Source organism: Oryzias latipes, chromosome 23, assembly GCF_002234675.1.
Source record: "Oryzias latipes chromosome 23, ASM223467v1".
Lineage (NCBI taxonomy): Eukaryota > Metazoa > Chordata > Actinopteri > Beloniformes > Adrianichthyidae > Oryzias > Oryzias latipes.
Genome location: NC_019881.2, coordinates 19,915,798 through 19,942,996, shown reverse-complemented (window position 1 = coordinate 19,942,996; position 27,199 = coordinate 19,915,798). Strand labels below are relative to the sequence as shown.

At 38.9% G+C, this 27,199-nt stretch overlaps 1 protein-coding gene and 1 long non-coding RNA gene across 4 annotated transcripts in view; one reads left to right on the top strand and one right to left on the bottom strand.

Moving 5' to 3' along the window:
* The window catches only part of LOC101162723 (ankyrin repeat and BTB/POZ domain-containing protein BTBD11-A), a 185,132-nt gene that overhangs the window by 48,392 nt on the left and 109,541 nt on the right, over positions 1-27,199 (bottom strand). For both annotated transcript variants that reach the window (XM_023952521.1, XM_023952522.1), the window contains exon 2: positions 5,861-6,010. In XM_023952521.1, coding sequence (XP_023808289.1) covers positions 5,861-6,010 — 150 coding nt within the window. The remainder of the gene's footprint in view (positions 1-5,860; positions 6,011-27,199) is intronic.
* LOC111946955 overlaps positions 1-27,199 on the top strand; it is a 126,944-nt gene that overhangs the window by 12,017 nt on the left and 87,728 nt on the right. The gene's annotated exons all lie outside the window — the stretch shown is intronic.

Here is a 27,199-nt window from a genome sequence, read left to right as displayed (position 1 = left end):
ACTTCTCTCTGGCTTTGATACATTAAACGCAGCAGATGTGGCATTTGAATAAACATTTTTACACTTCGCCATCAGGGAGTCAGGTGCAAACCTACTTTGAGGCTTGGCACAAACAAATGGACTTGACAGCCAGAGATTTCCTGTGTGAAACTTGCTTACACACCTGGAAATACTGAGTCCAAACAACTGTGTTTGCTTTATAATATGGAGTGATATTTCTGCCACCACGTTGCACAAAACTTTCTAAGTTGCACACAAAACGTTCTAAGTTGCATGTGAAAACTTGGGTTGACCTTGAACGTGCTGTGGGTTTAGGGTTGTCTGGGCTTGTGGAAGGTCGTAGACAGAGCGACCGGTTCAAGGAGCATCTTAACCCTTTAATTCCAGACCTTAGTTATTCTTGCAATTTGTATTAGTGTTTGCTATCACCTGTCGCTCACAGCAAGCCCGTAGTTAAACAATTGCACAAATATTTTCACTCTACAGGCTCACTTAGAGGTCTACCTTGATATTTAGTTTTTGGGACCTACACGCCCTGTACAAATTTGCCAATTATGCCTGGAGACAGCCCGCATTCACCCTTAAGGGCAGTTGTGTCTAAGCCATTGCATACCGCCCAATCATGAGGGGTAGAAATCCACAAAATGACACTGTTTGAGGTAAATGCTATCACACTATAGAAGTGGGAGTTTTGTTGAGCTGTTAAAAGTACCTGGTAGTTCTTTCCTGGTAGTTCCTACACATATAAGCTAAGCAAGGTAAGTGAAAAAAATAACCTTTTGCGTTTTATTTAGTACCATTTTAAGCTGGTGTGTTCAAACTACAACACTTTATCTAAACTTGTACATCCCTCTTTGTTACTATACCTTCCTACATGAATAATTTATGACAAATTTTTGCTCCAAAAAATGTTTCCATCACATTTTGTATCAGAAAACCTTTTTTCCGACTTTTTTGTAATGACAAGCACATTTTCCCCCAATAAACAGATCACATTGCTTCATGCTGTTCAGTGAGATTCAATAACTACCTGGATTTATTTATTTATTTATTTATTTTCCACGGCCCTCTGAGGATGAAATTGCCATTTTATCTTCTATCTTTGCTGCTGTGGCCCATATTTCACATGCTGCAGTGGCAAATTGTTGATAGTTGAGAAACCCCAGGCCACAGCTGAATTATGTAGAACTTTATTGCAACAATCATAGACATACTCTGCAGAATCAACGAAACATGAAACCCCTGCTGGTTTGATTAGTCTGTATCTAAATTTACTGTTTTCTGTTATTACATTCTATTCATTTTATCCATTGAGCTATGAATTGAAATAGTAAAAAGTAGGATTTTTTTTCTTTGCTGAAAAAAAAGCCACTTTGATACGTAAAAATTAACATTTTCAACAAAAGTGCTCTTAGGAAGTTTTATAATCATCTATTTTAGTTTTTAAACTTCATTTAAAGTTTCACTTGGACATTAAAGCCACCCATTATTTAACAATAAAGTTTTCATCTCCATAAAGTTCGAAATACTTTGTAAGAACTACATTTTTGTAATTTGCAAGCAAATTACTAGCTGGTTAAGGACATTAATTAAAAAAAATGAAAAGGAAACTTTTCAACTTGTCTTGTTTGCGATGCACATATATACCCGTGCAAAACACATGTGATGTCACATTTAATGCTATCTTTTCTCAGACTGATTACATTTGATCCACTTAAAGGGAAACAGAGCTCATTTTCCCCAAAAATCCGGAGCACATTTTCAGTCTGAATACACCCAAGCGGACCCTGGTCGGGGAACAGGAACCGCTCTGTGGAGGTGGTCTTGGTTCGCTTCCAATCGGTCTGAGCTTCGGTTCACTCTGAGTTTTTTTTTAGTCTGAATACAAACCTGTCCTGGAACAATCAATTCAGCAGAACAACTGAACCAATACGGCCGCTGTAGTCGACGTAAACAGAGTAAGAATGTAGCAACAGATGAGCCACGGACAAATATAAAGCAACGATTGTCGTTTTATCAAACAGAAAAAAGGGTCCAACTGTTTATTTGTTAGAAAGTATTGTAATACCGCTGAAAACGTTGCTTAATGATTTTCTGAGTCTCATTCTCCGGAACTACCTTACCAGCTTACCCTTCATACCAGACGTCTCAGCACTGCAGTTGCTAGCATCTTCTGAGTTAAAGCACACATGGCACATCTCCTTGCCAGTAACTCCACCGTACCAAAGTAACGAGTAAAAAGTTTTGTTCTTTGACGTTCAAAACCGATAATCGAAATATAAAGTTTTGATGAGTAAACCGTCCCGATAAGAATTGTAAAGAGCAGCACGTCCGTCTTTCTCTAGTTGTCTTGACCCGCCCTTGTAGTTCCTGGCCAATGACTGAAGAGATCTTTAGCCACTTGGTTTTGTTTACAAGCTTTGGTCTGGAACAGGATGGTCCACTCTATGGCAGTCTGAATACAGACCAAACGCAAGGTTTAGGACTCGATCCAAAACAAATTTCAGAACAAATGACTATTCCAGTCTGAATAGACCCTTGAATTCTAGCCATGTTTTCTAAGATAAAACCTAATCATTTCCTATTCAGATACTGAGCACCATTTAAGACAAAATAAGGGGTTTCTTTAATCAGGTTTAATAAGGTTTTCTTTGTCAGATAAGTCCAAAGAATTTTAAGTAGTAGCATAAAGTGCTTTCAGCGAATGTGATTTATAAATCTATCTGTTTAGCAATAATATTGAGAATATTTTCAGTAGGTTTCTGCAGAGACAGATGGAAAAACATGTGTGAAGTAGCACTCTTTCATGCAATCATTATCCACTTGGTTGGCAGATTCTCACTTGTGTTATTCAGTGATTCGTGAAATCAGGATCAATCTGTTCACATAATAGCACATGAGGAAGATCCGGGGGCCCAGAATCCACTCAGACCCACTAAATAACCGTAAGCACTCGGCAGCGACTGCATTACGAGGCATGTCAGCCTCTGGCCAAACAAACCGAGCGTCACGTCCATAAAAACATCACATTAAGCTGGGATCAACCAGCTGCTGCTTTTATTACCTCATATTGAGGTGGACAGAGACTTCAAAATGACCGAAAAAAGCAAACGCATTTCATCAAAACACACATTTGCATGATAATTTTGTTATGATTTGTCCAAATGGAAAAAAAAGCTTGAAAAGTATTGTCACGCTCATTTTTACCGTTTTGGTCTTTTTCATTAAGAGGGTTTTAAATATGAATCCCACAGATGAGCACATTGCAAAATTATAAATAGAAATTCAGATAATTAAAAAAAAACAATTGTACATTTCTTTGTCTAAAAAGTTGCTAGTTCAACCTCCGGGTTTCTCAATGCACGTGTCCGAGTTTCCTTAAAAACTAAACTTGTAGCTTCTGGCAACATGGATGCAATTATTACTAAACAGAATTGGTTTGTTCATGCTAATAGTTGCTGTTGCTATGCAACAGCTGAGGAAAGGCCAGTGTTGACTCTGCTAGTAAACTAATGAAAGTCTCAGGATGCACCAAAAGGCATGAATCATCTCTGCAGAATGTGAGATGTAAAAAAATCTTTATGATGTGGCACACATTTCATAGCACTGGCTCTTCTGAAGATGATGTTATCCCAGTGTGAATGAATGTTTCATAATCCTGTCTGAAGAGCAAAAGATAAACCAAGATTTATGTGTTCATAGTGTCGTTGGGCTCACAGTAAAACCCCCAGACAAATAGGCCGGTGCAAATGTCAGTGTGGTATCAAGAGTTACAGGTGGAGCTGGGGCTTTCTAGGCTTTCTAGGACTGTGAGGCAGCGACCTTGGATTGAAAGCCCCCCCGGCGGGAGTGATAAACAGGTGCTGGAACAGCTGGAACAGAGGGGGCCAGAGGAGACAGATGGATGAGAAATCAGGGGACAGGAGAGGTTGGCCTCGGACCACCGTGACAGCCCGTAGGGACAGGGAGTGTTCATTCCTTCACACGGAGTGGGCTGAATTACAACATACTTAGAATGAACTGGGAGCTAAAGTTTCGTCCAGTTTTTTAGGCATAGATTCAAACCAAAGATGCAGAAAACGTAGTATTATAAAATTGTAAGAATGTGAAAAAAACTGCAAATAAAATGAAAAATGTAAAAAATGCTAAAATTGACTGTATTGCCTAATTAAAGAAAGTAAGTTCCAGAAAAAGGCATACATTTTGGAATCTTAGGTCAGTGTGATAAAATATGTATTTGTTGTATAAGTTCACAATGACATAAAATACAGGTGAACTCTTCAACAACAAAACAATGTTTATTGTTCATTCCGTTTATTCTGTTCATTCTGAAGCGAAGAATAAGCAGCTTTGAGTTGATAAGAAACACTTTCCAGTAGTAAATTGTTTATGCAATTAACGTAAACCAGCTAATTTTGTGGCATAAAATAGTGGCTTTGCATTGATGTCCAACAGTTTACAGTAGAGTGTCTACACAATCACCGTCGACCAACTAATTCTGACACGGCAGCAGCTTTGTGTCTGTTTTGCAAGACTTTACAGTAGCAGAGTGTATACGCAATTAACGTAAACTAGCTAATTCTGACGCGGCGCAAAGCGTCTCTTTTCCGTTATGCAACACTTCTCAGTTAGAGAGGTTTTATGCAATTAACGTACACCAGCTAAGTGTCAATATGATAAGTATTGCGAAAAGCTGCTTTTTTTGCTTCGAAATCGGTGAAATTTAGTTAAATGCGCAAGTGTTTAAAGAGTTACAGTAGTTCAAAATGCATGTGCTATTCCGTGTCGCCGACAGCTCCAGGTTGAAGGTAAATGTGTGAAAGTTAAGCTGCTAAAGGCGAGTTGTGTGTTTATGCCAATTATTGAAAAATATGGAGCCAAAGGGAAGCAGAAAGCTTGGTTTACATGTTTTTTAACACAGATAAAAAGTCAATAAAAGCTGCAACAATACATTTTCAGCAGGTTTGTGTTCACCTTCACTCTGGACCTTTTCAATAATGGATTCCTCCCGTCACCTGGGGGGGTTTCTGTACTGATGGAGAACAAGCCCCGGCTCAACATGGCTTTGCTGTATGTGTGAATCCTTTCAGTTTCTTCAGGTTAACTTCACGAAAAACCCTCAACCCAAGATGCTTGAATGAGTTCTTCTCAGTAGTTTTTTTTTGTACATGTCCATCATACCTTTCAAATCCAGCTCGACCTACGATTGACATCAAGACCTTTTCTTGGCTGTAGTTTGATTCCTGCTCACGACCCAATTGAACTAAGACAGAACAAAGTTTTTTATTGCTATAAGAATTCATTTTCTCCTCCACACCAGTTTTTATATTTAGCTGTATGGAACAAACAAACAAAAACTTTGTCCTGTATTTTAACTGATTAGCAAAGAAATGTCTTGTTTATGCGCTTCTGTTGTGATCTAATGTCTTATCCAATGCCTTGGTATGTTCTTATCTTATCCTATCTAGGAACAATGGATGTAAATTTGTATTAGTTTTGGTAAAATTTGGCATATTTACATCAATCACTGTCTGGATAGATGTTAATTTTCCCTATAGCAGACAAATAGATACATAAATAAACAAGAGTTGAGTTCACCCAAACCCAACAAGCGAGAGCAAGTTACCTTTAGTGATGAATTTTCGTACTTGTGGCACTTTTGCCATCATAATCATGCATGGATCAGTAACCTTGATTGATACAGATCCTGGGGTTCCTCTTCCAGCAGTATCACGTTAAAATATTTAACTGAATTTGGCGCTCCATACCTTAACACTTGGTTACAGTCGCATCCACCCAGAACCCGGTTTCAGGAGTTTTCAGTGGATGATGAGTTCACAAATTGAAAGTTGACACTCACTGAGTTCTGCGATGCTGCCCACCCGGGTTGCGAGCAGCGACTGCTCCAGCGTCCGGAGCTCAGCCTGGGTGTACCCATGACTCTCGCTGCCTCTCCCCGAGCGCTGCTGGTCCCGGTGCAAGTTCAAACTCTCCGGCAGGCTCAGCACACCTGGAAACGAGCAGAGACAAAAGACGTCTCGAGTTACTTACAATCCATAATCCTCCAGCTGATTGTGTAATCAATGCACCAGCAAATCGTTTCAGACGCAGAAGTGGTGGAAAAAAAGCCCAAAAAAGAGAAGCAGCCATAGCTTTCATTAGGTGTAAAAAAAAAAAGGTATGCTTGTCAAAAAAGAGATGATAATTGGAAAACGATTAAACAAAATCACAAAAGAAGCAAGCTCAGCCGAGCTAAAGTAGGCTAACTGACTGAAAAACAAAAATCAAAATCCAAAACACAACAAAAAAAGGCCGGAAGGAACAGAAAACCCAACTTGCTTTCTTTTTCTAAATTTACCATTTGAGGATGTTAGGTCAGACCAGAGTAGTATGATAAAGCTAAAAGCATTTAAAAACAGGATAATGATGAATTTCTTTAGAAAAGATTTGTCTCAAAAAGGAAACACTGCTAAACTAAGATCCTCTCCAGAATTTAGATTGTGAGCTACATTTACAAATGTAAAGATTTAAAGCAGAAACATGAATGTGTGTATTTTCCTTTTACGTAAATGGTTTTGATCTCAGGTGTTTTCTTTTCTCTCCTGTAAGTAGATTATGTTGGAGGACAAGGATTAATCCGTTTAGCCGCTGTTATTGCACCGGCCTTTGTTTGGCCTGCAGAGAATCATATGTGACAGATTGGATATTGAGGTTTTTTTTCTGGTTTTTGGAGATGGGGAAATGGAAAGCAACACACCTTGAAGCTACAATCCAAATGAAACAGGTTGTTAGGATGTGACGCTTTCCAGCAAACAGTAAAACTCAAATGTAAGAACTTCATTGTCTTTTTTTGATTTGAATGCGATAAAAACAAAGCAGCAGCTTTTATTTAGATCATTCTCTTCAGTGCAGAAAAAAGACAAAGACCCAGTTAGAGATTCCTCCCACGGTTCTGTTCCATTGACGTCCCACCCCAAAATTCTGGTATTCTCCAGGCGGACTTGCACTCCCTTCTCTTCCCGCAGCCTTTCCTTCAAGGTTCCAATAATTCCTTTAACAGCTTTTTCCATTGCAGTTTGACCACTAAGCGCTTTCCACATCTGATATTAGGGTGTGCCTGAAGTTCATTCCTCAACAGAAATATGTAATGCTAAACGAAGCACTGAATAGTTTCAGCCAATAAAATGACAACGATTTCTCTGTAAGGGAAAAACAGTCATGTATTTTTGGACTTTTTACTACTTTAAAAACTTGAAGATATTTTGATCATTTTCTAATCACATCTTGTTTGGGAGATCTAAGTAAATGTACGAATTCTTTAACTTTTATCCAAGTAATTTAAAAGATAATGCAAAATTATATAACTATAAATAATAGCTATGAAATAGCCTTCATACAAGACTTTACATATAAAATATCATGGATGTGGTTCTAGTACCACACACAACAATGGTACGTTCCATTTTCATGACGTTCCTTGAGGTGGCAATATGAGCTTCTACGACCCTTTGACAGGCCCAGACAACCCAAAAACCCCCAGCACCCAAACAGGTCAACCCTAATGCTGCGGTCAAACCGAACGCAATTCACGTTTCAAATCTTCAGCTTGATGATTGTCAAAAAATGTGTTCATAAACTTGACAACCTAGATGCGTGTGGGAGGAGCTTATAGAGCTCTTCAGATCCAGTATGAGATGGGGAAATGAATTTTCTTATTGTTGTTGGAAAAATAAAAATAAAATTGAAATTCAGGAGGGGAACGATCAGAATCTCCTCCATGTTGGTTTTGGACTCCACCTGCTGATTGAGTTATCAACGCATCACGTGCCAAAGCTAAGTCCCTGATTGGTTCACATGGTGCATCTTCTCTGCCAAAGTTCAGATTTGGTAACTCTGTCTGCAGTTTGACACCCAAATTGCACTGCCCAAAACGTCGCGCCAAACCTGACACTAAAATCTGCTGGACCTCTGATCGCGTCTGTACATTGACTTAAAGGCCCTAAATCACACAAAATCAACTTTTTGAGCTTTTAAGTGTATTTTAATGTTAATTCCTCACGGAAAAATAACCCCAAAGTGGTATCTTGATTTATTCATGCATTACTGAGTATTCCTCTAAAAACCTGCCCTCTGAGCACCAGCCCCTCCCATTCCACTAAAACGAGTTGTGACGTAGATAAGCGAGGAACCGCCCCTTCCAGGAAGAGTCTGCGCAGCCAGCACCGCCCCCAGGCTAACGCACACGCCCACTTTCTCCACTGAGCCAGCCGTGATCGGCAAAACATATATCGTCTGAGCACAATATGCACCTCCATCTTTCTAAAAGTTTGGATGTTGTTTGTTTTTGTACGAAAAACGCAGACACGCTGCTGAGGCCGGCCATAGTTTGACGTCATGAAATGGACGGCACCCACAAGGAGCCAAAAAAGAGTCGTCTTACTTCTGGGTAGGAAAATTAGTTTAGTAGTAACTCATATTTCATAAAAAAAAATTTGTCTTTAGTGTGCCAAAAAAGGTAATACATTATCATATACAGCTTATAGCATAAGTCAGTATTTTTGTATCCCTTTTTGAAATGCAAAAGAGTAACAAAAAACAGCTATTTGGTATTTGTTAGTCACCACTTCCTGTTAAAAAACTGATAATGATCTGTAATGTTCATCATAAATACCCTTCAACTGTGCAGCATAACAAAAAAGAATTTAAGAAATGTATTTGGTGTATTCGGTCCTCTCAGTACTCTGATGTAACTCTGGTAGGGAAGAAGTCAGACGTTTCCTGTAGATCTTTATTAGGTTTGCAAACACTGTAGGAAATGTCGGCGTCTAAAATAACAGGAAATGTGCTTTTTTTCTTAAGTTGAATGTCCATGTTTATGAGTCCAGTCCTGCAGTGTTTTTTTTTTTTTTGGAAGAGCAGGCCTTTAAAAAGAAACCAGTTGGACCTCTTATATCTGCTGTCCGGCAGTGAAGCAGACAAATTTTCTGGTGTCTGTCCTTTGATCATCAAAAACATTGTAATGGCTTCTTCATGGCTGGACGTTTTTGTGCTTTTATTTATCTTTTTTCTTGTGAGGAACAAGTTTGAAACATTCTCAGATATTTATTCTGTCTTAGTCTTTGGATAAAAGTGACTCAAATTTTCTTTTCTTTTTTTTCCCCCCTTCTTCACATATGGTCTAAAATCATATGCTGAAATGATTTTGGGGTGCCGGGGAGTCCTTTTGCTGAATTATTCATTTGGTCAGATCTAGACATGCAAGCATCCTGCAGCTCTCTCTGTCCTCACCTCCCACTGCGTCGACATCCTCCTACTAACAAAAAAGGTACAAATATTTGATTCAAGGTGGAAAAAAAAAGTCAGTGCGGCTCCTTGAAGACTTTTTGAAATAAAAATGAAAGAAGGCAAAGAAGAACCTCCAATTCAAATATGACAAGGTTTTTAACTTCTTATTTCAATTCTGTCATTCTCTGACCTTCTGTGGGCAATGGAAGCACTTGGTGATATGTTTACCAATATTATACTCGTGAGACGGTCTAATGCTGTAGATAAAGAGATCTGACCTGCATTTTCTCTTCTGAAGCTCCCTTCATTCCAGCTGCTGTCAAGTAAATGTAAATGTAGAGGGGGTGATGGGGACAGAAGCACTTTAAAGCTCCATGCAGCTCAGAGAAACCCTCAGTGTCTGCAGAAGCTGCTCATCCAGTCCGTCTTAAATAATGGAGATAAAATGAAAGGGGCAGAAAAAAATATGCATCAAATGAAATGGTAAATCCTTTTTTTTTTTTTTTTTTTTTACAAAATACACCTAAAATAAATCGGTTAATCAATTCTAAGGGTTTTCTATCTCAATAAATTGCAGTTTTTCAAGTCTTTCTATGAAAATTTGAAGAGTGTCTCTCTGGAGATAGAATTCAGATTGTAACTAGTTTAAGTTGATTCAGGGGTTTACTCACATGCTGTTGACCAATTTTGCTTTTATTGATTGGGATTTTAAAGTTATATTCAAGCCCTGCCTTTAGTTTTTAGATTTGACACAGACCGGGACTTAAAAAATGTTGCAGTTTTTCAGACAACCACTGGGAACTGTGGTCAGAAGGTAGACATTTCTCTTTGGTTCTCATGTGGAACAGTCCACTTTAAACCTACAGTAACTACTTTTACAACCCATTTATCTTTTTTTTCTGTTTGTTTTTTTAGCAATTTAGTTTCCTGTTTTCTGTTGGAACCAAACAACAAGAGCAAAAACATGTCGGTACCTAAACCTATGAATACTTAATGATACACTTACTACACAAATGTTCCATTTTAAACAACCCTCCAGAAAATGGCAAGACACACATGCGCTCCCTTTAAGATGCGGCCACTCCTCTCCATGACCCTCCACAGCCCGTACAGGCCAACCGGGTGCATGTGACTAGAGTGTAAACTTGCTAAAATTCTGACTTTTCAGTCAATATGAAATCCAGTCATATTGACTCTTGAAAGTCATATATTTTTAAGAGTCATCAACCTCGTGCACAAATATGCACCTTTGAGAACAAAACATTGACTTACAAGTGTTTTCTTTGCCCAAAACATTTTAGAAAACGGTGGAAACGGTTCAAATTAGAAGATATTTAATGTCTTTGGCTGTCATTTTACTTCCTAAAATCACCTGCATGTTATTTACCATATGCTCACGCAGATTGATCCTCAGATATTTTTTCTAGGGGAGATGGCCTGTACATAAAGATAACAAACAGTACTGAGAGATTTTTGCATGTTCTTCCTCGAAGAGCCACCAATACTCCCTTTGCCTCAGAACATTCTAAAGATCATTTTGACGCCGGTTTCCACCTTCTTGACCCGCCGCCCTTAGATGCTACAGGTGCATCCAAAACCAAACAAAAGGGATAAAAAATGATTATTTTTTTTCTCACCCTTACTGGATGCACACGTGATGTAAACCAACATGTTCAACCAATATGACTCGCCAGCAGTAAAACACATCGAACACTAGAGCTGTGTTTTGATAAGAAGCTGGCAATACGATACCTATCATGATGCACGTCACGATTCGATGTATATCCCAAAACTATAACAAAGAAATATCACTTTTTCTAAAAAGCATATGACTTTGAAAACACTTTCTCTGAATACTGATACACCATTCACATGAACAAAACTTTAAAGGTTTTATGTAATGATCAAAACAGGAAGCACCACATCTACATCTCACATGCAAATTGTTTTTACCAAAGGAAATTTCAAGTGTTTTTGTTGATAATTATGAATTTTTTTCTATTCATACAGTGTTCTCTGGTTTCCATTTTTCAGTCAGTTAAAAAAAACTAAACTTAACTGTACCTTAACCAATACGGTTCTTTAATCAAGTGAAGTGCTATGTATTTCCAGCACAGCTAAAATATACTGTATCAGGTATCAAACGCCTGCTGGATTAAAAGAAACAACCAAAGAAACAATGAACCATCTCCAACATGGCTTCTTTCAGTTAAACTTTGTTCTGTGGATGTTATTTAGGTGTACATCAACAACAGCGAGACTAATGAATGAATATCTATGAGACGGTTCTTGCATTTTGGTGGAGAGCTGCTGAAAGAAACCCCATGGTGTGGTTCGCTGCCATCTAGGGGTTAAGGGTTTAAGACGCTGAATTATGTTTTCTTACTAATAATTAATTAGAAATAGCTTTTTTGATTTGATTGACTTTAAAAAGCACCTCTGATGACATCTTTATTTCATTTTATGACAATAACGGCATTCTCTGCTATCTCTTTCTTTAAATATTGCATTTCTTTAAGTGAACTTTTAGCCTTTATAATCGCACATTTATGTAGATGATTAAATCCTGACCTCCAGCTATTTAAACAGACTAAATGTTCCGGCTCAGTGTGAAAGATCTTTGATGTCTAATATTTGCCGAATGCCTTCTGACAGGATTTCTTTCCTTCTGTCTTGAAAAAAACTATCTATCTTTTGCTTCAAAAAGTTTATTTTACGACATATTTGAAGAACAGATTGTGAGATCAAGGTGAGCGGATGATGTGATCCCTGATCGATGACATTCCTTTGACTGAAGGACCAAGGAGCAGAGGAATCTCAAAGCTTTTACAGACAACCGCTCAAAAAATCCTCTGAAGAAAAGAAATCCTTTGACAAAATTGATGCCCCCAATAAGAAGTGGAGTTTGTGTTATGTTAAACCATTTTGATCTGTAATAAGCAGAGTTTTCAGACCTCAATTCACCTAAATGACCAGTCTGATGCAGGTCAGAAGGGTCACTTTGCAGCTGGGAACCGTCACCATGTCGTAACGTTGCAGCATCATTTGGATCCCGTATTTTCTGCAGGAGTATCCGATTGATTTTCTGTCGTGAGCGAGTGGCTCTCCTCCCTTCTCAGTGAGAAAACTCTGCTTGAATATGAACAGGTAGTTGCTATGGCAATAGGGCACTGCAGCCTAACAGCCCAGGGATTGGCTGAGCTAAGAAGAGAAAAAAGAAAAAAAAGTCTGGTCTATTTTTTTCTGCATCGTAAGAAAAGCCCAAGAAAACTCTTTGGAGCCACAAGCTTATGACCTTCAACATTATACCCCAAATAAAAGGTGTCTCACCAGAAGGGAGGTCATCTAGCAGAGACCAGGGACACAGATTCTCACATCATCAATACCTGAATGTGTCAGGGACCCAATTAGTAGTAAAAGGTCCAAAATGATGGCTGACCCAAATGCTCGGCTGCAAACTGATCGGGCCGTTTGAAAAAACTTGCAGCAGTAAAATGCGGAAATGACCTTAAAGTCCCAGCTGCTCATCAAACTGTCTGACTTTTAAACTAGCGCCATTTGTCCATTTATCAAGTTCTCATTGTTTTTGGTTCCTTCGAGGCTGTTGTTGGGTGAGGAGTTAACTGCTAGTTCTTGCTAAAGAAGTAAAAAAAAAATGAGTTAAAGGAGTGGAAGAATTTCTTTAACTTTTACTCTTTTGAAGTTTCCAAACTAAATCAAGGAAGTTTCTTTTTTGACTCACACTTTAACCCTTTGAAGTCCAGAGACTCATTGGCTGTTTGAGCTACCATTATACATATATTTACCATAGAAAGTGTTTATCGTGCTTTGTTTAGAATTATTTTTTCAACTTCACATTTTTCCATACTGAATTAACACAATGGACCTGAAAAAACACAAAAAAGCTAAGTTGAGATTCTTTCACATTTTAATACAAACAGAAATGGTTCAACATTTGTTATAAAACTTGAAATAAAAATGCATAGTGCAACTATGAAAAACAAACAAACAATAAACTATTTTATGAAAAGATAGCCAATCCCAGCCTCTACTGGGCAAAGGCGGGTCCCCCGTTGACGGTTAGCCAGTCCATCGCACAGAGACAGATAATCCGACTCATGATATTTAAAACTTTTAAATGCTAACACGTTTTTTCTGTCTGCTGTTAAAAACAGAATCATGTTCAAATTGTCTTGTTTGAACAGTTATGTCAATACCAGTCACCATTTACCATTACAAGCCGCACCCACCCATTTTCACGTGTATAATTACTTTTATACATACACAAGCCGCGTCAGAGTACAAGCCGCACATTTGTTAGGCGACGCACAGATCACGTCCTTTAGCACACCGTGGGTGGAGTTAGCTTTGACCCAGGGTCATGTATTTGAATATGTCAACATCTGTCAAACAGCATGCACCTCTATTCTGTTCACAAGTTCCTCAGTTATGGTGTTTTTATTTCATTTTTTTTTTTTACTTATTGACAATCTAGGTATCATACATAAAATTACAAACAGTAACCATATAATCAACATTACATCCCTCAGTTATGATGAGGAAATTTACATCCGCGATTCCGCATTTCCCATGAGTCTTAGGGGCTAAAGGCGGGGCCAACGCCCGGCTCGCCATACTGTTGTGCGTGTTTAAGAATGACCAAGTATCAGCAGTGGATGGAGGGGTGAACGGGAACAGCTCTCCTTCCGCTTGTGTCGCGGCAGCGTTATGGGAGTAACAGGGCTGGTTGAAAAAATACACCAGTAAAATAAAGCAGCGGCGACTGAAAAGCGCGCGCCTCAGCGCGATACGCGCGCCTCAGTGCGGCGCGTGCGTCAGAAGTCAGAAGCCTCTGCGCTCCGAGCTCGCCCCGCGCGCTCCTTGTCTCCCCTTCCTTATCTACTCCGACACCTCTGGCCAGGGCGGCTTCAAGGAGGAGCACTTCGTCCCCATCGCGCCGGTGGAAGGAGCAAATCGTGTCTGTGCAAAGCAATCGGACGTAATACTGTACGTTTTGTGTATGAGGGGCGGATGCGTTGTTACGTGTGGGAGCCATCAGACTGCCATCGGCCCCACAGCTCTATAAGAGCAGCAGGAGAAGATGGCTCCAGCTCACACGGAGGCTGTGAGCTTTTCAAAGCAAAATTCCGCTCAGTCCTTAGAAACCGTAAAAATGATCACGTCGATTTGTGTTTCGACAAAAATAAAGGCTGATGTTATTCCGACATATTTACGTGCAGCAAGCCGAGTCACTATGACTCAGAGGTCAATTCACTCCTGAGCATGCGCTGTTCTCTCCGTCACGCAGCTGACCGGCTTTTCCAAACCCGTTGGTGATGGTGGATTTTTTTACGCTGCTTTTAACGATTCCTTTTAACTTGAAAGCTGCATCATACTGTAATGGCGATCACGTGCACGTTGGGTCTGATGGCACCAAAGGATTCTGGGATGCGGCCGGGCATGCGTGTTTCGTTTTGTTGAACCATGACTGAAGTGTCTAAGACCTGAAGTCAAGTCCATGCTGTTTGGCTGCTAAGAGGTGTGTTGAAAAATGAATGCCTTGTGGTTTGTGTTAGATAGAGAATTTGAACCACTCACTGAGTCCTAAAGTACGTGCACGGTGGCCGCCAATTAAATCCATAAATTAGCCGCGTCGCTGAATAAGCTGCACGGCTGTAAGCGCAGGAAAAAAGTAGCGGCTTATAGTCCGGAAATTACGGTAGTTTAAGAGGGGTCCAACCTCATACACATTTGCTGAATGTTCTTAATCTGTGGATGGGTTCTTGTCTAGTACACTGAGATGTAACACTCCATTAGAAATTTACATTTTCTGAACGATGGACACTTAGCAAGAGTTCAATTCAACTCATTTTTATTTATAAAGCCCAATATTTACTACAATAGTCATCTCAATGGGCTTCATACTGGTAATTGTGTAATGAACATGAATCATAAAGAACTTAGTCATAGGAATGATTTGAGACTCCTGGGACTAATATGTTTGCAAAGGTTATTTGCAATTTTTGGGAAATTTTTGAAAAGTGAAGAACCCCTGCAATTGTTTTAAGTCATCGTGTAACCTTTTGTGTGCGTGGTTGCAGTTTGCAGCTAATATATACAAACCAGGGAGACACAATCACTGAGAGCAGATTGATCGGTCATTTTAAAGCTGGTCCTGTATGATCCTAGAATACAAAAAACCTATCTGAAGTGTGATGAATGTTTGTTTACTTGCTCATTACTGAAGTGCATGTCTCCAATTTTGATGTAGATTTGTTACGGTACTGTTGGCAGTCTTCTTAAAATAGACTCTGCATGAAGGATGGTGCATGGTAAAGTATAAATCAACAAAGAGACAAACAACAATTATGTGGCAGGAAAGGGAGTGGGAAGAGAATAAAATGATGCGTTCTTTGCTAACAGCAAAGTAAAACTTTGTTAACTTTGCGAACTTTGTTAGCTATAAATTGTGGTTTACCCTTCAACACCGGAGCTTTAGCTCCAGTGTTAACGTTCTTGAAATTACAGTAACTCTACAATCGTTTTCGCAACTAATTTACCGGTAATCCCAACAGATTTTGAGGCAGAGAAAAGCATCTTTGTGCTTAGATACAACCAATTCAGTTTTAGCGCAATCAATTAAAATAAACTAACCGTAAAGTGTTGAACTGCTTTTCTCCAATTCAGAATCAATTGGAATCACGCCTATTGCAGTTCCTGTTGTTGGCTAAAGACTTTGGTAATAAAGGGTTAATAAAAGTTAACCCTGATTACTTTCAGCAAAATATCACGTGCAGAGTAGCAATAAGACAAGAACTATTGCTATGACATACTTGAGTTTATTTTTTCTTAGTGTTTATTTATATCTAGATTTTAGTCTGGTTTTTTTGTATTTATTTTTTTCCTTTGAGTTACTGTTTGGCAGATCTTGTCATTTAGAAAAAAAAGACTATTTTATTATTGTCATTTGATAAAGTTCAGTTTTTCTAGTTTATATGTACAGGTTTAAATTGTATTCCTTATTTAGTTTTTGTCAATAATTAAATCCGGCGAGTTTGCCTCCAGTTTCCTGATTGGGTTACTAAACCTGATAACATCTCCCCCCTCTCAAAAAAAAGGGTCAGATCAACAGAGAGCCTGAAGAAACCACTAAATCTAAGCACAAGCTCCAGTTTTCTGCCAAACCACAATTTGACAAAATCACCACTTACAAGCGTGTGGTTTCCCCTCACCCTCACATCCTGGTATATTAGCCACACCTAACTGCCCATGGGAGCACTTACACAAATTTCTTGTAATGACTGAGCATAGTATCATCATTTCTATCCGTTGACCCACTCTGCTCTCTGTTTACACTCTCATTCCAACATATTTGCATATTCTGAGAAGCATCACTGCAGCTCTTTCACAAACAATTATTTTTATTGCTGATAAAATTAGCCTGAAACACAAAATGTAAGAAAAATCTATCAAAAAGTGTATGAACAGTACAAATTTTAAGTTTATAGTTAAAAATTAAGATGTCTCATTTATAACTGAAGTATTTCAAAATATTCTGTAGTTTTTTATTTTGCAAAATACAGGTTTTTACTAAAAATAGATGAAAAACAAGTCACTTTTAAATTCAGTGGACATGAATGATGCTTTATAAAATGCAAGACCAACACAGTTGTCAGAACGACACAATTGATGCCAAAAACCTCTTCTGGCCTCCTGGGGCCCGATACCTTTTAAAGTCTCCATTTCAGCAGCAATCATGCAGAAGAAGCTTTTTGCAGGAGAGAAAAACAAAAAGCTAATTTCTTACTTTCTGTGTGGCCAAGAGATTTACATTTGAACCTGGAGACCATCTGATCCTCAGCATGAGAAAAATAAAACCATTTAAATGTATAAATTTAAAACATTTTCACTGGAGTGCAGGGCAGCTTTTAGCAAATGTGTTGTAAGCAAAATAAACCACAAAAACAGATTTAGTTTGCCATAATTAAACATAGTCACCATTTATATGAGCATTATGACAAAAAATAATAATAATAATACAATTTGCAACTTATCAGGTTTTTAAATATAAATTATTCCATTAAATTAAGTAAAATATCATGTCATAGTACATGACAGAATTGCAGTTTTATGATAATTTTGACATTCATACTTGTGTATTAGCTGCCTCTGCAGAATTGTAGTGTCAATCTGCAGTTTAATAGGATTCCCTGTTGTACAAATACATAATTCAACATTTGCTTTTAGTTTTTTCTTCTTTTGTTCTGATGAAAATGTTCTCAGTCATGGAACTACAGGAAGCAGAAACTGTAAAGAAAAACATAACAAAATAAGAAATAATAAAAAAAGTGAAACAAAGAGAGAGTAAAAAAAAACAAAAATGTTTTATTCCTAAAAACACAAAGATTTCTCAGAAAAGAAATGAACGTTTCTAAAATTTGAACACTATCTGTTTGGGATAAAGATTTGGGGGTTAGATTTAATGAGGATTTTCTTCAAGGAATGAAGAAAATTATTTCTTCATTACTAAAGCATTAGTCCCGTGCACTCGTATGGGGGGGGGATAACCCTACGGATTCTGTGTTTGTTTTTTTTGGGATGTTCAGGCCTGTGAAGGGTTGTAGAAAGGAACAGCTGCCTCTTAAGGGGAGCGCAGTTCTTGCAGCTCTATTGAGGCTCCTTGAGGGATGTACGGTAATGAAATGGAATGTACCCTTGTTGTGCGTGTGGTATGTGTAAAGTGAAATATTCGTAAGGCCAATGGAAGTTGCACACACTTATGACGTACGTATGTCACGGTGTCTTTACGCCACATGGTAGTCGCTAGAAAGTCGTCCTTATTGACCGTGTGCACGTGATATGTAAGTGTCCGTAGGATGTCCACACAAACTACACTGTCTATTTCCTCATTTCTAACAGTCGGGTTGCATGTAAGGAGCGCTCACTTGTCACATGAGCAGCACTAACAAGCTCTTAGCACAGTTCGCAGGTTTTTGGAGGATTCAAAACCTGAAAAATCTGTACGAAACACCTGCGTCTCACCTACTTCACCTTTACTTACCCTTACGAAATTGTTTTACAGGTGTTTGCTACAACCTGTCACTGACCGGTTTTACTCTACGGGCTCAATGAACGGTCTAGTTTGTGCAGGTTTATCCATTTTATCCAGCCTGTATTCACACATAAGGGCAGTTGTGACTGAAGCTTAAACTCTTTACCACAGGAGATGTCGCTTGCGATAACACAAATAACACACACTCTTTGACAAAAAAATTGGCCAATTCACGCAGATCTTTACAAATCTTTCCATATGAAACCAGCCCTGTACTTAAACTATTTAGGCAAACATCTTTGTCTCTTTAATGCAAGTCATAACTGTCGATGAAAACCTTTCTTCACTCCACTGTTTTTTTGTTTACTTTTCTCTGTGAGCTCCTTCAGTGATTTTGTCTAGTCATTTTACTGTCCTATTTGACCCGATTAATCAGAACCAGATTAGCTGCCATTACTGATCCATGTTCTGCTGTTAATAATATAATTTTTTTCTCTGTATTTTGCCATAAGATGACTTTTGATTTACTGTATAAACACTACGGTAAATGACATGTATGTATGTACGAATGCTGCATTCAGATAAAACTGAATCAGCACCACATTGTTCTAATTCCTTATTGAGCCGCTATGTAACCAGTGTTGTTTATGTACAACATGAGTGAACCAGGCAACAAAACACAATAATTAATGCAGAACAACAGGGGGTATTTAGTAGAAAAGGCAACAATTTAAAGAAAGCAAAGGTTTGTTATTGTTGTCTATTTAGACTGGACTTGTGAGATCTTTGAGAAACCACAATATTGATTTATCTTTTAAGTATAAATTGTGTTAATTAAAAAAAAAAGCTCAACAAAGAAGCAATTAGAGCTCCAGAGTCTGTGATAATTGGACTGACTCAGAGAAAATACGATCCTCAGATTTCCAAGAATCCATATGTCCTGATTCATAACTGACACGTGCACAAACACACAAATGCACGCTGCTTGTTACTCATTTAGCCTTGGAGTTATCAACCCGGGGAGGAGCCTAATGCCTCATTTTCTTCACGGACACCTATATCCTGCCAAGCAAGATGGATTGCCCTCACTACACCAGATGCCAGCTTATATTTACGGCCTTGCTCAAGAACACACAGCCATGTTGTTGCACTAATTAAATCAGCACATAACTTTTTGGGCTCTGAATGACACCAGTACCTGCCAGTCATTATTTATGATCTGCAGATATTGCTTATTTAAAAGGGGGCGGTGTGCACCCCCAACACCGAAGCTATTCAGAGCTTATTCTCAGTGGATGGGAATTATTGCAGTGGCCGTGGGCTAAGAGACAGAGGACAGTTGTATCTGATGCTCTAACAGCAAGTAAATTTAAGAATTACACCAGCTGGTAAATATTTCAGGTAAATAAACGAACAAACCAAGTTGTTTTGTTTCCCCAAGTAAAGGGTCTTTTTTAAGTTTATTGAATCATTCTTTAAAAAACATCTGAATGCATTAAAAAATCAAACACACTACCGCTAGATTTTTTACATTTAAGTAGAGATTCAAGGATTTTTCTGTATATTTATTTCATATATTTTCTTAACCCAATGGAAATAATAATGTTATGCATTTTAAAAGTACCACAATAAATCTGTTTGCAAAACAATAAATAATTTACTGTTTAAACCAGTTTAAACCAAATTAACGATCAGCGTTTTTATTGATTCTCTTTGTCCAACAGTATTTATCATATTTCCCGGCGTACCAGGTGTGAAGAGACAGACTGATACATTATGTGCCTTCAGCACCTCCGTTTCTGCCATGGGTACTCAAATAGAACATGCCTCTAATTTGGCAAGCACCATGTTTACATTTGGATCTGGTGCCCTGTGGGAAGGGTAGCGACTTTGCATTACCACGCTGCTGTCACACAACACCTGATCTGTTCTCTTTGTTCAGCAGGAAGCTTTCACAATGCATCAGTCAGTGGAAGTCAGGCTAAATCCCCTCAGATCTGACCAATACTAGTAAAAGACTTCAAAATGGCGTCCCGATGGAAACCAGCCGACGTGTTTCTCCTGAAGTCTTTCCCAAAGCAGAATGTTTGAGTCTGCAGCCAGTCGATTATTTCTGTTCCTGTGGTAGAGCTCACAACACAACAAATTGCTTTGATTAAATATTAAAGAGAAACGAAAAAAACCTTCAAAAAAGTCTAAATAAAGAAGAACTCTTGGAAAAATAATAAAATTTTCCGTTATGTTTAGAGTACATTCTATTATACAGATTCTGTGCATGAGTTTAATTTAGATGCATTTCTGTTCTGCATTTTTCTTTGTCTTTTATGTTCTTCCTTTTCCCTAAAGAAATGTTAACCTTCATAGTTGAACCCATTGGCCTTTAATGCCGGTGTTGACACTCTTTAAATTACTGTTACTCTTCAACCATTTATGTAATAAGCAGAGAGAAGCAGTTTTGCATCCAAATCCAATAGCTTTCATTGGCAAAATGTCCAATATTGGCACCAAGCCCCTTTCCTCTGTGTCAGAACTAACTGGTTTACGTTAATGCACTGCTGTAAAGCATTGAATATCGTCACAATGGCTGCTCTCCTCAGCTTCAGAATCCATTGGAATTACGTTAATTGTGTAAAGGATTAAAGCGCTACATTAACTCAATAGGCAAGTTCTTATTTTTAGCGTAACTCTTCCACTGTTTACGCAATTATCTGTAGTTTAAAGAGCGTTCATCATTGCTGTGATTGGAAACAATTAAAAGAAAGGCATAACTTCTCATTTCTGTATTTCTTGGACACAGAAACTTTTTTTGGAAGGAAATCAACAAAATACTAAATTTACTTCACCTTGACCAAGAAACTGTACTCAAGGACTTTGACTGGTGGAACATTTGACAATTTGATTTATAGCTGACCTTCTCTACCTAAAGGCTCTTTCCAGCCGAACCTAGTATCAATATGTTCATGTCGGATAACTCATCAGTCATCCCCTTTCTACAGTTTTTGCTTGTAAAGCTGCATTTGACAGACCCTGCTGTCATGTTAGGTCAATTAGGGAGGAGAATATTCATTGTTAATTGACCATAAGAATGCTTAATCAATCTGTGAAGACAGCATGCATGTAGGACTTCTGATAATAGTTTGATTCTAATGGTGTGACTATAAAAATGCTATTTTGAAAGTTAATAACTCATTCCAGATTAAATATTTATTTGCTAAAACATTTGAAAAACACATTTTTTCTTGAAAATAATGACTTTTTTAAGTATTTAGAACGAAGTATTTGGTAAATGGGATGGAGAGTTCAGACGCTCTGGCATTTATAATCAAAAAGCATGAAAAGCTGCATAATTATGAATGTGCTTTCTCATAATAAAATTGTATAATGAACCTCTGATGGACAGCCTCATCATATCTCGCTGGGAATGAGCAAGCAATGGTAATGTTTCCATAATGGCAATGGAAAAATTACCATAACAATGGTGAGCACTTAACACCACCCAGTGAGGGCCCTTGGGCAAGGCCCTTAACGCTACTGCCTACCTGTGAAAGTGCATGAATGATCCCGGTGATGGTCAGAGGGGCCGTAGGCACAAACTAGCCACGCCTCTGTCAGTCTGCCCCACGGCAGCTATGGCTAAAACTGTAGCTTACCGTCACCAAGTATGAATGAGGAGTAAATGAATAATGGAGACTCTGTAAGCGCTTTGAGCGTCTGGAAACACGCAGATAAATCCAATGCATTATTATTATAAATATTATTATATCTGCCTCAGTTAAGGATTTTCTGCCACAGGGTGGTAAAAAAAATACCAATTTAACAAAAAGAAGGGCTTTCTTTTCTGCTCGGATAATTAAAACTCACAAAATCCTACTTTAAACTGAAAAAACCAACAACAACAAAAGCCGTGACACCTCCAACAAAAAAGTCTGCAGATTCAGAGTGGCAGCTTTGTATTTGGAGGCAATATGACTTGGTCTTGATGTTAAGGTTGGTGACATAGCTGATGTGACCGCGCAGCATGCTTACAGGTCACTTGGCTGCAGGGCATGGCGACCAGTCGCTGAGGGTTGGGAGGGAGTTGAGGTTACGCAGCTGTGACTGGCTGAGGCCCAGGGGGCAGCCTCCAGTGATTTCACGTCCCGGCAGCGCTGCAGAGCTCTGATCGTGGAACCAAAGAGCCTGAGCTCCACAGAGATGATCAAGAGAGAGCGAAAGTACAATAGGGACAAAGTAGGATGAAGATGAAGGCTGCAGAGAGGCAGCAGAAAAAATTGGACATGTAGGCGTGATTGATGTGTGGAGATTGAAAAGAGAAGATGAGAAGTCAGGAAAAAGGCAGAGGGGCCAGGAAGTCACGTTTTATCTTCCAGTCTCACAGGGATCAACCTGCCATGAAGTCATTTTGGCCACATGTCCAGCTGCTGTTGCTCAGATGGTTAAGAATCCATCAACCTTTGCTGCAGTGTGACGCAGCAGTGATGCCCTGGGAGCTCTCTTCAATCTGTGCAACTCTCAGACAAACCTCCATCGAAGACGCATCGTTTTTGGGGCACAGACAGAACTTTTCGGGGAATTTGGTGACACTTTAGAGAGAAAACAACCCAACTTTATATTCACAAGGTGTCAGATTCTGCAATTTATATTAAAAAAAAAGCTGTTGGCATGTCTAAAACATAAACCAGGTGTCGTTTGGCATCTTTGCAGTGACTCATAGATCACGTAAACAGACGAGGTGACAGAAGCTGCATGAATTATTTCTTTGTGTTTTTTAGTCCTTCTTTCCTACTTATGCTGTCTTTCTTCAGTGTTCTACAGCTTGTTAATTCACATTCCAGGCCCTTCCTAAGCAACTGTAATGCAGTTTAAAAGGGAACACAGCTGGCAGCGATAATAGAGTCTGTGTGTGATGGCAGAGTTCTGTAAGGCTGAGGGATGATGCTCTTGCTTTTGCATACTTAAATTTAAGGGCCGCCACTTTGGGGATTGTTCCCAAACTCTGTTATATAATATTGTTTATTGGAGTCAGAGCTTCAAATGATGTTGTGGCCAGTGATAATCAGGGCTAATTTTATTAGTGTATAACAAAATAGGTTAATTTATATATTTAAAAAAAACAAGGAACTAAAAAAATATGTTTCTTTCTTAACCCTTAAACCCTACGCAATTTCTGCAATTAACCCTTTTTGCAATTACCGTTGTTCCAATGAGTTCTGAAGTGGAGAAAAGTGGCCATGATGACATGTAACACTTTACGTTTATGGCATGAACAGTTGATGTTTTACGGTACGTCAAAATGTGTGTGATATTTAGGTGTCACCGACGAAGTCTGGCGTTGAACTAAAGCTTTTAAGTGCGCCCTGTTGGGTGAAAAATTACAGCTATCCAATAAATCCAGTAAAATAGGTTAGAAGAGATTTCTATAAATAAACAGTTTTTGTAGTTTTATCTTTTTTCCAGTTTTGTTAAGTAAAATAGTGCATTAGAACTTTAAAAAATGAAAGATATAAAACAGATATAATATAAAACAACACAGTGGATGAAAACTCTCTTTAGTTTTTTTGTATTGTTTATAGTTCTGCATTTTATAGACTTTATATGACGACTGATACATTCATAGCTTCAAATTGCTACTACCTCTTAAATCAAGAAACGTACAACATGCTCAGTTATTCAGTGATTTCACGTTTTTGTCATAAACACCAATATACCAGGCTTTAGTGGTTCAACAGGACAAGTGACAGATTTCCATTTCTTGTGCAAAGATTCTGGTCCACTTCAGAAGCACAAATAATTACAGCAACAAATGCCAACCTCCTGCTTTTATTCCATCAGCGATGCCAGGCTCCTTACACTTCAATAAAAGCTGAAGGATTTTCGGCAAAGGCACAAATTGCAATCTTTGTATGAGAGGAAAGCCGGCAGACATTTCTGCCGCTTAAGTCTTCTGTTCCCTCCTTTGCTCATTTCGACTGGCATGGTTGATGGGGGTAAATACGAGCCGCCTTCCCCGAACGGCCACGAGGTCCTGACATTCCTGAGCCTTTCCAGCTGGTCCCCATATGTTAATGCACAGTGAACATCCGACCACACCAGTCAAGAGTGCGAGGACCGTGGTTGGTTGGTTAATGGCCCCCTCTGTGGTCTGTTATGTGTCTGGTCGAGCAGCAACGTGAGAATATGTGTAAACACCACACGACTCCTTCAAACAGAGCCTCAAATGCAGTCATTAACCTTTAAATTCATGTTTTTGTTTCAGTGATTAAGATGGTTAACCCTTGTGCTCTCTTAGCAAAATTAAGGTTTACAACAAATAATAATAAATAAATAAATAAACAAAGGTACATGATGTTTTTATGTGAAATTTTTGATCTGCTCTATAAAACTGAAACGTATCGATACTTCATAAGTATTTTCTTTAGGTCCTTGTTATTTATTTGTTGCCACAAGATGATTTTGTCCAAGTTGCATCACTTATCAAAACATCTTCTGCATCCAAAATGTAAAAAATAAATATTGATCTGTCATGTTTCTCCTGCAGATCAAGGTCTCTGCGTCATGAAGAGGATTTTTCTCTGATGGGACTCAAAATGTCCTTTTTAAAAGATTGATTTATATTTCTAATCTAACACTTAGTTGATAATAAAACGCAGAGCTTTCATGCATTTATGAATTCTTCTTAAATGTCTTAATTCAAATCCAGAGCTGCAGATTTCTCTGCTGCAGTTACAGATTTCATGTTTCTTTTCTCATCCTGTTTTTATTTGATTCAAGAATTTAAGTTTTTTTCTTCAGCTCTTGGCCTTTTTTTTAATAATAAACTTTACTTTCCACCTACAATACTTAAACCAAACACTGTACTTTAGTTTCATGAATAGATCCTTTATTTTCCTGAAGCACAAATCCTTTGATTATATTCTTTTGAAAAATCTCAAGAGTTCCTGGTAAAAAGCCATCAGAAAAATTGGTGTTAATCTGATCCACCTACACAGAATGACTGGCAGGAAACATTGAGTAAAATATGTTATAGAAGAACTGACTCACACGAAAATAAATCAAGAGATGAAAACGAGACGGCTTACCTGTTCCTAATTTAAATTCCTGTCTGTAACTAATTTTCCAACCATGACATCTTCGAGGAATCGCAGGGCTCCAGACTAACTTTTTTCACTAGGAGCACAGTGGCCCCTAACTGAAAAATTTAGAGGCACAACCAGAAAATTTAGGGGCGCATACCGTAAATCAACATGCTAACCAGATCTACTAATTTTGGTGACACCAAATATGTGCAGCCAAGACGCACAATAAGCGTGTTTGAGATCACCCAGGTGGACGAAAGCTGCGCAGATCACCTGGTGTGTGACATATATTTTTGTTTTTGCTCTAACATCAGCTGTCAATCATCACAAAAATATCGCGAGAAAGGGGTGGGAGCAAAGCCCCAACCTGAGCGAACGCAGCTGGAAATTTAGTACTGAACTGACTGAAAGCTGCCCTACAGACTACAAAACAATGCATTATGGGACATGTGTCCTGATGGTTTTTGTAGTTGAGTGATTAATTAAAATAATTTAAAATACCAATTGATTTAAAAAAAAGGCTACATACATTACAAAACATTAAAATAATCATAAAATATATAATAACACAGATCATACTAAGGGGGAGAGGAATATTAAAACTAAATTGAATGTTAAGGACAAAGGACAACTCCAACTTCCTGTTCTCCTTCAGTCTTGCTGCAGATTCGCCTTCATCTCACAGCCCCCCCCCCCTGGTCTCCCCAACGATCCAGGCGAGGTGCTGGTTCATCTCAAACACGTCTATCGTTGCATTTTCCCCACGTATTTTCAGTGTGTCTAAAACGAATGTTTTTGCTCGAGCGTGTTTAAAGTTCAAGCCCCGTTAGCTGTCACGCATGTAGGTGAGGGACATTTATTCTCCTCAGCTGACCCGACTCCCGCGGGACGGGAGCGGTGTGCTGCCCTAACAGCTGTGCATAAACCGTTTGATGCGCCGCCGTAACCAAAACCTAAACCTTCCTCCGGGTTTGTGTGACCCAGAGAAAAGTTTAGCACGGACTGCATGTATGTAGAAAATTACGAGCAAATAGATGCTAAAAAGGAAAATAAGGAACTCCTTAATGTGGTCCGGGGAGGGAGGGGGCTGTCAGGTGTCCTGCTTTCAAGCCCTGTCATTGTCACGCCCCCAAGAGTCATATACCCCACTGTGATTGGTTGGTCAGCTCCGCGCACGACAATGAAAAGTGTCTTTCATTAAAACTGCCGGGCTGCAGTAACATTACACTTTCATATTAAAGCGGGGGCCGCAAAATATCATCTTGGGGGCCGCGAGTTTGAGACCCCTGCTGTAGACTCTGGCACTGCTATACTAGCCGCAGGTCGGAAGAATGAATCAAGAGTTCACTTGCTCATAGCTCAGACGCACATATCAGGTTGTGATGATATTTGTCTCCGTTTCCTTCCCACAGATGTTCACGCGCGCTCGATTATCTCTAGGCCCCGCCCCCTCCACGCATTTTAGCCACTTGCAGTGACTTTCCCTATTCTTCTCACACGCATTGGCCGCCTCACAGACATTCATCACGCGGTGTGTGTGCTCGCGTTTCATGACTATGTGCGCGAGTTTGTGCGTGTGCATCTGCGTGCGTGTGCGCTCGCGTCTTATTGATTATTTCATTGATCATTGACGTGCCCCTTCCACGTTTAATGTATAAATAATACGTAGGGTGGGGGAGGCAAATTTACTGGTCGCACATGTGCGACTGGATGTAAAATTCAGTCGCACACTCTCAAATTTTGGTCGCAAAATGCGACCAATTGGTTGCAGTCTGGAGCCCTGAAC